At 37.1% G+C, this 13,091-nt stretch overlaps 1 protein-coding gene across 1 annotated transcript in view; it reads left to right on the top strand.

Annotated features, from left to right (window-relative positions):
* epha5 (EPH receptor A5) overlaps positions 1-4,182 on the top strand; it is a 68,446-nt gene extending 64,264 nt beyond the window's left edge. Inside the window, exons 18-19 of the mRNA XM_008423865.2 lie at positions 358-522; positions 657-4,182. Of these exons, the coding sequence (XP_008422087.1) occupies positions 358-522; positions 657-768 (277 nt within the window). The 3' untranslated portion in view covers positions 769-4,182. The remainder of the gene's footprint in view (positions 1-357; positions 523-656) is intronic.
* Positions 4,183-13,091: the final 8,909 nt, after the last annotated feature.

Genomic DNA, 13,091 nt, shown 5'->3' with positions numbered 1-13,091 from the left:
GAGGGAGGAAAGCATTTGCAGTTTTGTGTGGTGGTGCATAGCTTGCATTATCTGTGAAGCCTCACAGGTAACTCTTGGGACTGATGGGTTGAGCTATGGGCTATAAAATCAGTGTGTGTGTGTGTGTGTGTGTAACTCTGCGCACATCTAGGTCTTACGATTTATAATAATTTTATGAAACGCATCCTTTTGTCTACTTGGACCACATGTGCTTAAAATTATTTGAAGAATTCCTCTGTTTGACAGTAATCTGTTTAGAGGAGGCCGTGCACTGATTCTCTGCAGAAATGTCGTTTGTAGTGGATAAATTATGTTTCTGGAATAGTTTTTTTCTCATAATCTTCATCCATGTGCCAGGGTCTCCAACCTGTTAGTGGAGCATGCCAGTGTAGAGGGAGACTGCGGCACTCGAAGCAAGACTATAGGAGAGTGGCTCGACTCCATCAAGATGGGCCGGTACACAGAGCTCTTCATGGAGGGAGGCTACTCTTCACTCGAAACAGTTGCTCAAATGACATCAGAGTAAGACCACTTTCTTTTGGGATGATATAAATAAGATATATGTTAATTAAAAAATAGATGACTCATGTTTTAAAGTTTTATGTCGTCAGATCGCATTGCAAATACCATTCCATCGTTTGCTCACTGTGTTGCAGAGATCTCCGGAGAGTAGGAGTCAACCTGGCCGGACACCAGAAAAAAATTATCACAAGTATTCAGGAGATGAGAGTCCATATGAACAGCACCAACTCTACCGTAAACATCTGATGCATATGTACAGGCATGCACACAAATCAGACATCCATATGTGCACACGAGTTAAAACCGATATTTTGGACCTAGCATGAAATCAAAGAACTGTTGGACCTAGAACGGCTTAGCACTTTGTGGAGATAAGGAAACTCTATGTTCTATGGATCTACACTTGATGATCTGCGAATCTGGTGAGTTTTGTGTGTGGAGCTCGTGGAGATAATAAGAGCTAAAACCAAACTGAAGTGGACTGAACGGTGCTATGTGAAAAACTAAGGAAGGCAAACAAAGCTGGGTCTATAGGATGTTTTTCTTTTGACTTTTCCCAATTTTCTGGAATTTCCGGATTCTTACGTGATTTGCACTGTTTGGATTCTCTCAGATCAAACTAGAAACAAAGATTTGGCCCCTTTTTGGCTGTATCGCATTGGAGTTTTCATAAAGTGGGCTCAAAATGGAACTTTTCTAATCCGTCTCAGGTGAGACGAGCCCACCTGATCGGAACAGAACTTATCCACTAGCCATAGCTTTGGACGTACACTACCTTTTACAAGTCACCGAGTTGAAAAGAAAATCTCCGGCAGGGCAAAAATGATGGACCAAGAGCATAATTATTACAAGTGTGAGTTACTGGTTTGGCCTATTCATCTATTTTTGTTTTTGTTGTTTTTCTGTCTCTGGGAGGTCGTAATGCCACAAAACTTCACCAACAGTCTTGCTGCATAATTCATTTACTTTTAAATGGGATTCTCCAGCATAAAACAAGTCGTGAAAGAAATGTGTCATGGAATAAAGATGATAGACTTTAGGATAAGGTTGATGAAAGGCAACAAATGAGCCGTCTTTGGTTGATTTGGGAATGTCCCTTTGTCTGAATGTGAACATTGGTAGAATATGGCAATAATCTATCTAGTCTTTAAACCCAGCTTCTGAATAATGCCAGAGATTGTAAAACATTTAGTTGACAAGCCTGAAAGTCTTTAAAGACTTAAAATGTCCTTTTAAAATTCTCTATTTATTCGAATCCAGAAAATTACTCTTAACTCCAGTTGGTTTATTTCGAAATTGTTAGATGCATGTTTTAATAAAATATTACAGATTTTGCAAGCCCTTGCCGTAACTGCATACAAAATTTGCATATTTTCAACCCATGCTGTGGAACATTTCACACATAAGCAAGAACCTTTGCTTATTCTTTCATTGTTTGCTCAGAAGTACTCAAAATTAACAGACAAATCTCTCCGCCAGTGAAACTTGACTGGAGTGATTTATCAATCCTTTTAGGAGTTTCATGGAAAGTTGAGAAAATCTTCATGGAAATATTGAATATTTTGTGTTGGCCCTGCCTGTCATGATCTTGTGTGACTTTTTTCCCCCCAAGGGAGCCTGATGAATCTAATGGGATCGTTTAACGGTGTTCTGGTTTGAGACCTTTTACGGGATCCCAAAGCAGCTTTCTCTGGTCAGGAGTGCATTCAGCGGTCTTTACCAAGCCTTCACTTAGAAACCGTATCTTTCAGGTACCACAGAAAACCCTCGGTAATCTGTTTAGTTCACCGCGCCGCAGAGTATCTCTTCCACGCTTGTGTGCCACACCGCGATAAACCTCACTCTGACAGAAATGCTGTAAAAAAAAAAAAATTTTAAAATGAAGGGAAAAGAAAAAAAATCGACAAAAAGAACGCAATATTGATAAACTTGATAATCATTTATTTATTTGTACTTGTTTAAAAAAAAAAAAGATTTGTGTGGACAGTTTTATTATTGTGCTTTCTCATGGACTACTGAGCAGCTCCCTACATGTCTTTTCATGTAAATAATGTACTATACATTTAAAGCAGGGAGCATTGTTCCTTTGTTTACCGTCATGTGGACAACTTGACATTGATTATACATCTCAGAGTAGGTCAGTGGTGACTGACGCTATGAAGCTGCATTTCTGCTTGAATGTCCTGGTGGGGGCTAACGGCACATTTATCTCCTACCGACCGTTTTAAAAAGGATGTGCAGAAAGAGCAGATTTATCCTTTTTTGTTTGTTTGTTTGTTTTGTTTTTGGTGGTTGCATTTTATTTAAAGTTCCAGTGAAAAGCAGAGGAATATATTACAGGAACCATATTTTTGCTTGAACTGATATTCCCCCCGCCCCCTATTTTATGGTTTAAAAGTAAATGATGTCAGTAATTAGTCAAGTCTGTGCTTTACTTAAACTTCAGTATAGAATAATTTCATTGTGAATTATTACTAAATCTTGACCCCTTTGACTGCAGTGTCCACGACAATGAGAAGTATTCACACTAGATCTACGTTTGCAGATGACTTACTTCTATATGTCTTTGTCCATTTAATGTAAAGCTTTGGCATAAAGTTGGGAATGAATATGTCTTTCTGTTTAGAGATGGTTTTACTTGACCATATGAAAGCACACTACAAGAATGTACGGTTGTAAAGGGTTGTTCCACTTTTTTGAAGAGCATGTTTAGCTTTTGAATGCATAAATTCGTGCTTACAGATCAACAGTTCAAGTGTTGATTGTGGAAAATGGATGACTTCCTGCTGTAAAAGTCTCAGTTGATTGAATGTAAAATGGGTTTTTTTTTTTCCACATTTGAAGTTCTCCAAGGGTTGATAGTGTTTCTAAGAGTTAAAATGGTCCAAGTGAACGTTTTCTTCCAGGAAGCATAGCATCTGCATAGTCTCTTTAGTCTTCTCATTAGTTGTGTAGCTTTGGTCTTGTAGATTCAAAGTCTTTTAATTTTACTATAATTTTTCAAGCTACTATTTTGTAACATTTTTAAACTTTTTTTTTTTTTTTTTTTTTTTTTTTTTTTAAAAGGCAGTTAAAAATTGTTTTAAGAGAACACAACAAATGCAGTAAACACTTGTAGACTACTGTGGCTATGCAGATCTGTTTGTTATAATGCACCAATAGTATATACAGGAGTGTTGAATAACTTAAATCAAAATGTAACGTTTTCAGCTGTTGTACAACCACTTTTTTCTGGCTTAATGTTAAATTCCACGCGTGGTGCATGAACAACTGGTGAATAATGCAGCCATATAAGTGCCTCGCATCTTCAAAGCACTCTTGTTTCCTCTCCTGTCAAAAATATTTTGTCCTAACTGTGCCCCAACTTTGTACAATATTCATTCTTTGCCAACAATGTCTACAGGCAATAAGAAGAATGTCAGACAACGTGTATGTTGGAACTAATTTAATTTGCACTTTATGGGAAATTATTTTTTTCTTTGACTGTAATGTCTATATAGGACTTAACTTTTAGTTCTTAATTATTTACTTTGTAATCCATTTCCTGATGATGATAATATCACTTCATACTGTCAATCCTTCCCTGGACATAAAAGTTGACAGCTAAGCACAAAGAGTTGGTAATATTTTTCAAAGAAATTAAAGCTATGGAACTGTTGACATGTAGAGCACCGTTTTCTTGTGTATGACACGTCACACCTTCAAGGTACAAGCACAAGGTTTTACAAAAACCTGTTTGGACAGTATGTGGATCATGACTTTTTATAAAAGATCATTACCACAAGTTCTTGATGTCAACAAACTTCTTCCAGACATTGAATCTGACCTTTGTAGAATTATATTAGAATTATATCACCCACGTAAAGTGAAGAAAGTGTGAAATTGGGCATAACTACACTGTTGAGACGATGGTCTGCAAGTTTTTTGTTTGTATTTTTTTCTCTGCAGTATTCTGCTGTAGTTCTACATTTGCTGGGAGCCAAAAGAAAAATCCACGAATTGCGGAAGAATCAGGCAATAGTCAGTTATTTAACATCAAATTATGAAGCCTAAATTTGGAGACAAACATAAATTTTAGTCAAAATAGCAGATTATTTTTAATCTGGAGTGCTCTTTTTCTTCAAATAAAATCCCTGGGTGCAAATGTAAGGTGTGAAAAAATTGTGGTGGTAGTGCAGACGAAGCAATAATAATGACCAATTTCAGGAAAAATGTTGTGTATACAGAGACACATGGGGAACAACAAGATCGCACTTGCATCTGAAAAGTTTGAATCTGTAAACATCCTGAACAAAACATCTGAAAACCTGTAAAATAAACAAAAAGTTTACTCCAGGGAGCAGGGTTGTTATAGTAGTGCACACATTTTTTTGTTTCGGACCTTCAATATATAACATTTCTTTGAACAAGATATTTACATTAAGATAATGAATCATAAAGGCTGAAACCTACTTCCATTTGCAAGGATGGTTTTATTAAACTGGAACTTGATTGATCTTTCCAGTGACCAACTTCATCACGCTAAATGCTAATGAGGAGGGTGGCTCTTATAGTAGTTTGTGCCATGTAAAGACATAATATGGATGAACAAAAAAAAAAACTTTTGTGGGCTGAAAGGCCAGCAGCTTTTTTTTTTTTTTTTTTTTTTGGAAAAATAACATTTACGTTCTAAGTCTGCAAGTAAAAGATTTTGTGCTAGAAGCACTTTGCTTATTGCTCTCAGGAAGTGGAAAGTGGGAATGTTGTGTGGTCAATGGGGAGTAACGTGCAGCTTTCTATCAAAGTGTACAAAAAAACAGGTTTGCGCTGATGTTATTGCAGATCATCAGTTATTATCAGTAACTCACGCATTATGGTTTTGAACAACTGAATAACTGTTGTGTTTCATTGAAAGCACAGTAAAAAAAATCTTGGCTATTGATGTGCTATTGGTTTGTCTTGGAAATTGTATTGTGTATTATGTTTGTGTTGATGTTTTTGTAGTGTCCTATCAAATTCTATATTTTTGCAATAAAACTTGGAAAAAAATAAACCTTATGTAATGTAACCATATGCCTAAACCCGCACTACCTTTGTTTGTCAGTTGGTGCTTTATTGTTTCTTAGGATAAGTGTCTTCATCAATCTCAGTAATTGATGTCATTGTATTTGACAATTTTTCAATTGTCTTTGAAAGCATCATCTCTGTTGACTCACTTAGCCAGGAAAATAACAAAAGCCTTTTTAAGGACAACTCAGTTGAAACCTTTTACTTAAACTTACTGCTCCACTTCCACTGTATTCTATTATTTAGTAAATGAGTTGGTAGGTATTGTAAAATTTCAGTTATCATTGATGTCATTGTTCCCACTAAGGTTAAGGTCATCTCTGGAGGGAAGAGATGCTCCACTGATGAGAAGGGGAAAAAAATGGCAAGAAATTAGACGCCAGGTTCTCTGTAATATCCATAAAGAGACTTCACAGATATAATTTGCCACTAAATCATGCAAATGGTGTGTAGGTTCCTGTACTTCCTGGAAAATTATTCATATTTCACTGATGGAGGTATAATCAATCAACATCACTCCGCATAGAAACAAGAAAGATATTTGCCTAAACAGAATAACAGAAGACGGGAAGCTAATATCTACTAAGATGGTGTTCTGTCTCTGGTTTGACCTTTTTCGATTAGTCATTTTTTTCAGAGTTGTAATCAATTAAAATTAAATAGAAATTATTTACATAGCACCAGTTCACAACAAATGTAATTTTGAGACACTTTACAGAAAAACAAATCTATATACATTGCAGTTGATCCTAACTATCAAATTAAATTGATGACATCAGAATAATTGTTGGCATCCACCATTCCTCCTATTGCTGGTGAAGAAACTATTGTCGATTATTATTTTGTACAACACTTTTAAAATTCTAAGTAAACCCTTTAACTCAGATTATCAAAAGGCTGCCAACATTTCTGAATCCAATAAATGCCAAGACACATGTTGTAAAAAAAAAAAAAAAAGATGGAGCAAATTTAAGGAAATTTCTCTGTGCATTTCTAGTATTTACACAGCTTCATACATAGACCACCAAAAGTTACCCGTTCATTTTCTGAGTTGGCTGAAGATCTTTACCGTCTTTACAATTTTAAATGAATGTAACTAGTTGCAATAGCTCTTAAGTATTTACTGAACATCACTCTTATTGAAATTATCCCACTGTAGTCGAGATTGACACAGAAAAATTGGTGTAAGATAGATTACAGAACCCAAAGTGCTTGGAAAAAAGGCAACTTAAAATGTTTCCAAGCAATGCAATTAGACATGGTTTGTTGATTATTTAGACACCATCTGTCAGGATAACAAGGGAGCCACTTCCAATGTTTCCGCCCCCCTTTTCCGTTTATTGGAAGGTTTGGTAACAAAGGGATGGAGGATGAATAAATGAATCTAAAATTTCTCATTTACAGAGATGAAATAAACACTCCCCGATATATTGTATCATAGTTGATGTTCTTTATCTTTTTTTTGTTTTTGTCTTTAATGTAGCCTGCACATCGGTAGCGGTGCAGGATACAGGGAGCAGGGAATAGATGGTTCATTGTTGGGTCACAGTGATGATGACTTGAGTTCTATGAAATGCAGTATGTTTTCAAATCTGATGATGCAAGTCTTGGTAATCTCTGATGGATGCAGTGAAAATAACTCCTGATGTCGGCACCAATAAAGAGGCGATGCTATCTCTTTCTCATGTAACGGCCGACAACGTGACAGCTTCGGCAACAATAAACATTTAACAATGGCTGATTTTTGTGAGCTTTGACATTTAATAAACTCATTTTAGTTGCAATGTTTTTTTAAAGATTTATCTACAAAACTCCAATGAAGATGGTTATCCCTGTATTAACTGTTTGTTGTAATCTCTGGTAGCACGTTTAATTTAATTTCAGTCATTTAACACTGGCTTTATAAATGTACCTTTGATGTCGCCTTGAAATACGTGTGAAGGTGACATTCAAGCCCAGCCAGTGCCACAGCAGTTAATATGCAAATATCAGCCCCACATTGTTGTGTACGTGTGCAAATCTACGTATGTGCGATACGTCAAATCAAACCACGCTGATCTCTGGGGGGAATCCACTGCCTGCCTGGCTTAAGGTTATTATTACACCCAGACACAAAAAGTGTCAGAAAGTGTGAAATTAGCCATCGCACAATCAGCATGGCTATTACCAAAACCTCTGTATCAGCGGCTCGAGGAGAGACCTGCAAGGGGTGTGTACGTGAAGGTTGGGATTGCATTGGGGCCAAATTCCCACTGGTGCTGACTTGGATTGTTTTCAGATGGACAGAGAGGTTTGAGACTGCACTGGCCTCAGTCTCTAAGCTTCTCTAAGCTTACATGTCTTTGCTAGCCTTCCTGTTTGTTCTCCCCACTCTGTTCTATCCAGCTAACCGGTCTGGTGTTTTATGCATTTCTGCATGACATTTAGTGTGACTTTATTAGGACCTACTGGCTTTCTCTCTGTTTGCCTTTACATTTTGCTGAAGGCTGTCATAGTGTCTGACTAAAGTCAGGTGTCCCAGGGCACAGTAAAGTAATTTTCTCTTCAAAAGGTGTCAGTGGTCGAAGTGTCCCCTGGGTCATTTGGAAATCATTGCAGAGGTGCCTCTTTAATCATCATGAATGACCTTCAGCAGAACCTTAACTGTCACTTTAGGTGGGATTGTCTGGGTGTCTGTGAATATATGAGATAAAATGGCCGCCTTCCCTTCAGGTTAATTCGCACAACTCGTACATAATTATGCTGGATGTACTTCTATGTCCCTGATTGTTCCTGCTTGATTTATTGCTGCTAATTATAACTTAACTGCCCTTTTTATTGTGCGATTATAGAAGTTGGAGACAGAAAAGAAAAGTCTATTACATAAAGGCTTGCTAGAATGTTTTGTTTTTTTTTGACTGAAATCAAATGTTCTTTGACTAAAACAAAATATAAAGTAAGCATGTTAGTCATTAGTTCAAAGGTTCTGGTTTTCTGCTGAAACAAAACAAAACAAAAAAACTCATCTGATCTTCAGAATTTTTAAATAAATCACTTTACAAGAAATTGAGCCAAAAAAAATAAATTCTAAAAGATTTTTGGCTGCAGCTTCATGCTTTTTTTTTTTTCTTTTGCACATTTTGTATATCTCTTGCTGCTCTGTAAACTGACATTTGTGTGATCACTGTCCAGATGTATTACCTGACTTCAGGCACACTTCAGTTTTGGTATATTTGCCTAAGGTGATAGTTAATAAATCGAGCCATTCTGGCATTGCTTGTTGATCTCCAGATTATGTTGAAGTAGTTTTAACGTGTGTGTTGTGGCAGCAGCACAAACTAAGATGTAGCTGGTGGATAGGGAAGCTGAACAACTAGGTAAACTCCAAGTRTGTGATTCACAGACATTGGTGAACAATCTGGCAATCCTTCAGAGACCTGCTGGACCTCCTGTGTAGTGTTGTGGTGTGCTAATGAGATTTAGGTCAAGAATTGCATGAACTGCCCCACAGCACAGTATTCACTGCACATCATTCTCACCACTAAACAATAGACTCCAAATTATTGGCACAGTGGTCTTGTTTCTATTTTCACACCAGTAGGCAACAACAAAAGCTTTTCTATAGTAACATGGAAAGCAAACTGCCAAAATGTCTGCTTTTATAAAGGAAATCTTTATGATGATCAGTTGGAGCAATTACTTCCAACACTTGTTTTTGACATACAGCTGAATTAGAAGCAATAATGTTGCTCCTAGTAGTTGATGAAACGTTCACAGTTTATTATTTTTCTAACGTATTTAGCAAAGCATTTMATTGTTTAAGGTCATGAAAACTGTCCAAAAAGAAATCAGATCCAGAATCCTCTCATTAAGAAGGTGAAGACGTCTTGGAATTACCAACAGCGATGCCTGTATACGTATGTGTAGGAAGACTTTTCTACCCCTCTCCTAAATGATGTTTTTGTTACATCTGCTTCCTWGCCGCTGGGTTGTCAAAATGTCATTTTTTCCAAATCACTCTCCATGCAGATGGGAGCCCAAGGTGTATAGACGGATAAAGCTGCTCCCCTCTGCATCGTAACCACACTCAACAGCTATTAAGCTGTTACTGGAGGTCTGACCTGGACCAAATAAGCTGCTGGTAAATAGCCTTATCCATTCAGCTGCTGATCCGAGAAGGCTGCCATGAGAGGGCTGTGTGATGTCAAGTGGCTGGCAAGGACTCGCATTTTAGATGCGCGCAGACACACGCACACACACAAAACCTCACCAGGGTAGCCGTCTGGCAGGTCTTTGTGTAGCACCGGCGATAACTCCACACACACACATGCAGACACACAGTTTTTTTTTTCTCTCTTGCCCTAGGTATCTGTCTCCTTCATACAAAGGCGTCCAAGGGGACATATTTGTCACCTACCCAGATGTTTTTTCCAAGGTTCTTTATTCCAGGCAGTCAATCATATGAGCAGAAATGCTCCTTAATGTGAAATCCCTTTGGTGTAATGTCTGTGTGTGTGTGTGTGTGTGTGTGGGGGGTGTAAGTGTTCCATCATGTGTGTGGGCATCCATGCGTGTGGAAGGTCATTCAAGGTGATATGAAACCACTGTCAACCTAAGACACAGGAAGGTAATACTAATARCCGTTATAATATTTTTGCACACACTGCACTCACACTACAATTGCTGTTCTAATAACATCTGTCACTTTGACACAAATTGATTTGAAGACACCGCCCTCCTCCCCAACACCCCATGGGTCATTTGTTCATGTAGGAAATTTTGACCTATAATTATACTGAAGGAGTATTTGACTTCCAAGCTTGACAAAGCAACTTTATTGGAAATGTCAACATTTTATTTATTAAGAAAGGAGTTCCGCTGGGTAAATATTGCATATTTTAAGCCGTATTGTTGTCTTTTTCAACAAAAAAAATATATATATATTTGGTGTCCGAATTCTAAAACGAAATTTAAAAAAACATGCTATGATGGTTTGTGATGACTGCTGACAAGCTTTTTACCAGCCTGACTATTGCCTTCCTACGCAATTCCTTTAAATTCTCATCTCCATCTGGAATTTCTTTCATTGAGTTTGATTCCTCTGGTAGAATTTCAACTGGACCAATCAGCAAGCAGAGAAGTCGTGAACAATGATGATTATTTTCTGTGCTATTTTAGCGTTGTAGCCTGCTTGTAGTTTGGCAACAGCAGCGGAGAAAGTAAATGAAGTTACTCGCTCTGTGTTGGCCACGCTTCCAAAGTTTTCATTAAACATCAACAGCCATCTGGTTTGACTTGGCATTTCTCTCTTCACAGTGGGGGATGGGTGTTTACAGTGGAAGCTTCATGGCATCGAACTGGCCAAACATTAGCAATTTAGTAAAAGAAATGTAAAACTTAAACAGAATCCATTGTTTTTCAATAGCCAAGGGTCCAGACCCTCTGTACAAAACACAGTGTGTAACAAGGGGCTTCAAGTTTGGAGGGCCCGTTTGTTTCCCTCACAGATTTGGTAAATACAGCATCACTGATTTACAGCACCTGACGCCATAGAATTTTTCTACATGTCCAAAGACATTTGTGGCAGCCTGATTTACCCGGGGGTATTATGTATTAAAAGCTTTGGAAACCATTAAAATACAGCTCAATTCAATTTATTTATGTAACTAATTCACAACAAATGTTGCCTCAAGGCACTTCAAAAATAAAATTAATTCAATTCAATCACATATTTTCCAATTGATCATAGCTATCATAGTACAGTAAGCCTAGTTAAATTATTCAAAGTAGGTTACTTTAATACCTTATCTAAAAATTCTAAAAAGATATTATTGTGTTAGTCTCAAACTGAAATGATAATCCCACTGCTCAAATTGAAGGCTACAGTAGCACTCCTTCCTCCTTTTGTGTAAATTTGAAAATGTTTCATTACTAAAAGTACATCTTGAAATATTTGCATTCAAAATGGCATGAAAAAGATTATGCATTATTGCTTTGAATAATCCAAGAAGAAAATAAGACCAAGAGAAGTCATTACATAAATCTGATTTCAAATGTCTAGTTAGAAAAGTGCAGAAATAAAAATAAGTTGCGAAAAGCCAAGCTTAAAAGGGGTTTTGAAGATTTTTCTRAGAAGCTTCACTTTGACTAAGTACCCATTCATCTGGAGCTTTGTTGCCCCTTCAACCTTGCTGTGATGAAGAGGTGCTGCCTGCCCAATGAACTGTCTTGTCTGATAATTATTTTGACATTACCTGCTGTGAGCTAGAAGGGAATTATCCTCCACAGCGTCTGCTTGCAATGTATTCTCCATAATCAGTCTTGCCATGCATGGATACATTTGTGGATGCCCAGAGTTTGAGTACAATGTGTGACTATTTTCACTGGAAAAGTGAAAACTACACCTGCTGATTTTACTTTCAGTTGTCATCAAAGTGTAAMGTATTAAATCTGACTAAATTCAAASTGACATCAGGSTATTAGTTTCTGCTGCTTTACATGGTAAACTGACATGATCACATCTTAAGTTGTAARTGTGGAATTAGATTAGTTTTTTCATGTTGCTGTTTTCTCTCCTCTTACCATTTGCCATACATTAATGTACACATTCACGTTTGTCATACAGTAGCCTTAAACTTTACTATGTTTTTATTGGGATTTTATGCGACAAAACAGTTCAATAATGTCAAGAGGAAAGYGTTATATTTATATCCATCCGTCCATCATCCATCCACCGGTTCAGTTATCTTTTGCTAAATCAGGGTCGAGTCGTTGAGGCAGCAGCCTAARCAGAGGTGCCATTGTTTACCTGCTTGGTGAACAATCATGAAGTAACATGGAGAAKCTTCAGAAATCCACAGCATGAGTAGATCTATGGGAAGATCTATTCAGGGAACAAATTCCCTGAAAAGTCACAAGCCATGTACTGTAAATGCCCCTTTCCACTAGTAACTACTTAGCTTGGCTCGACTCATATCTACAAACTAAACCTGCTGATTTTACTTTCAGGGGAAAGTTATAGGGAATTTTCACTATAAATTGTTATGTACTACCAGCCCCTTTTTCAGTATCTACTTTGCTGAAGTTCTGAGCGTGCTGAGATCGGAGTCAGTTGTGTCACAAAAACCACTCCCCCACAAGAATCAGTTCCGCTTTTTTGATTTTTTTTTTTTACTTACTACTGAGAGTACATGGCATTTTAAGAAACATGTTAATACTGAAAGCCTTGTGGCCTATTTATGAAGTGCAGATATGGTAACACCTTATTTGAAGAATTCATTACTGATAAAAATTTGTTATAAAAGTATTACTGATTGCACTTTTAAAAATTAGGTAACTTCATGTTATTAAAGGTAAAGTTTAAACAGTAATGATTTCTTGGCTAATGTCAAGTTGTCACAACAAAGACATTTTGAATAATGTCAACTTTGTATTAAAAGTGTCATAATTTACCGAATGACGCTTTATGACAAGTCATAAATATTCATGAAGGCTTATTCATGTTTATGACAGGTGTTGTGTCATATTTATGAAAGTGTCATGAT

Source organism: Poecilia reticulata, linkage group LG12 (assembly GCF_000633615.1).
Source record: "Poecilia reticulata strain Guanapo linkage group LG12, Guppy_female_1.0+MT, whole genome shotgun sequence".
Taxonomy (NCBI): Eukaryota; Metazoa; Chordata; class Actinopteri; order Cyprinodontiformes; family Poeciliidae; genus Poecilia; species Poecilia reticulata.
This window is presented reverse-complemented; position numbering and strand designations above follow the sequence as displayed.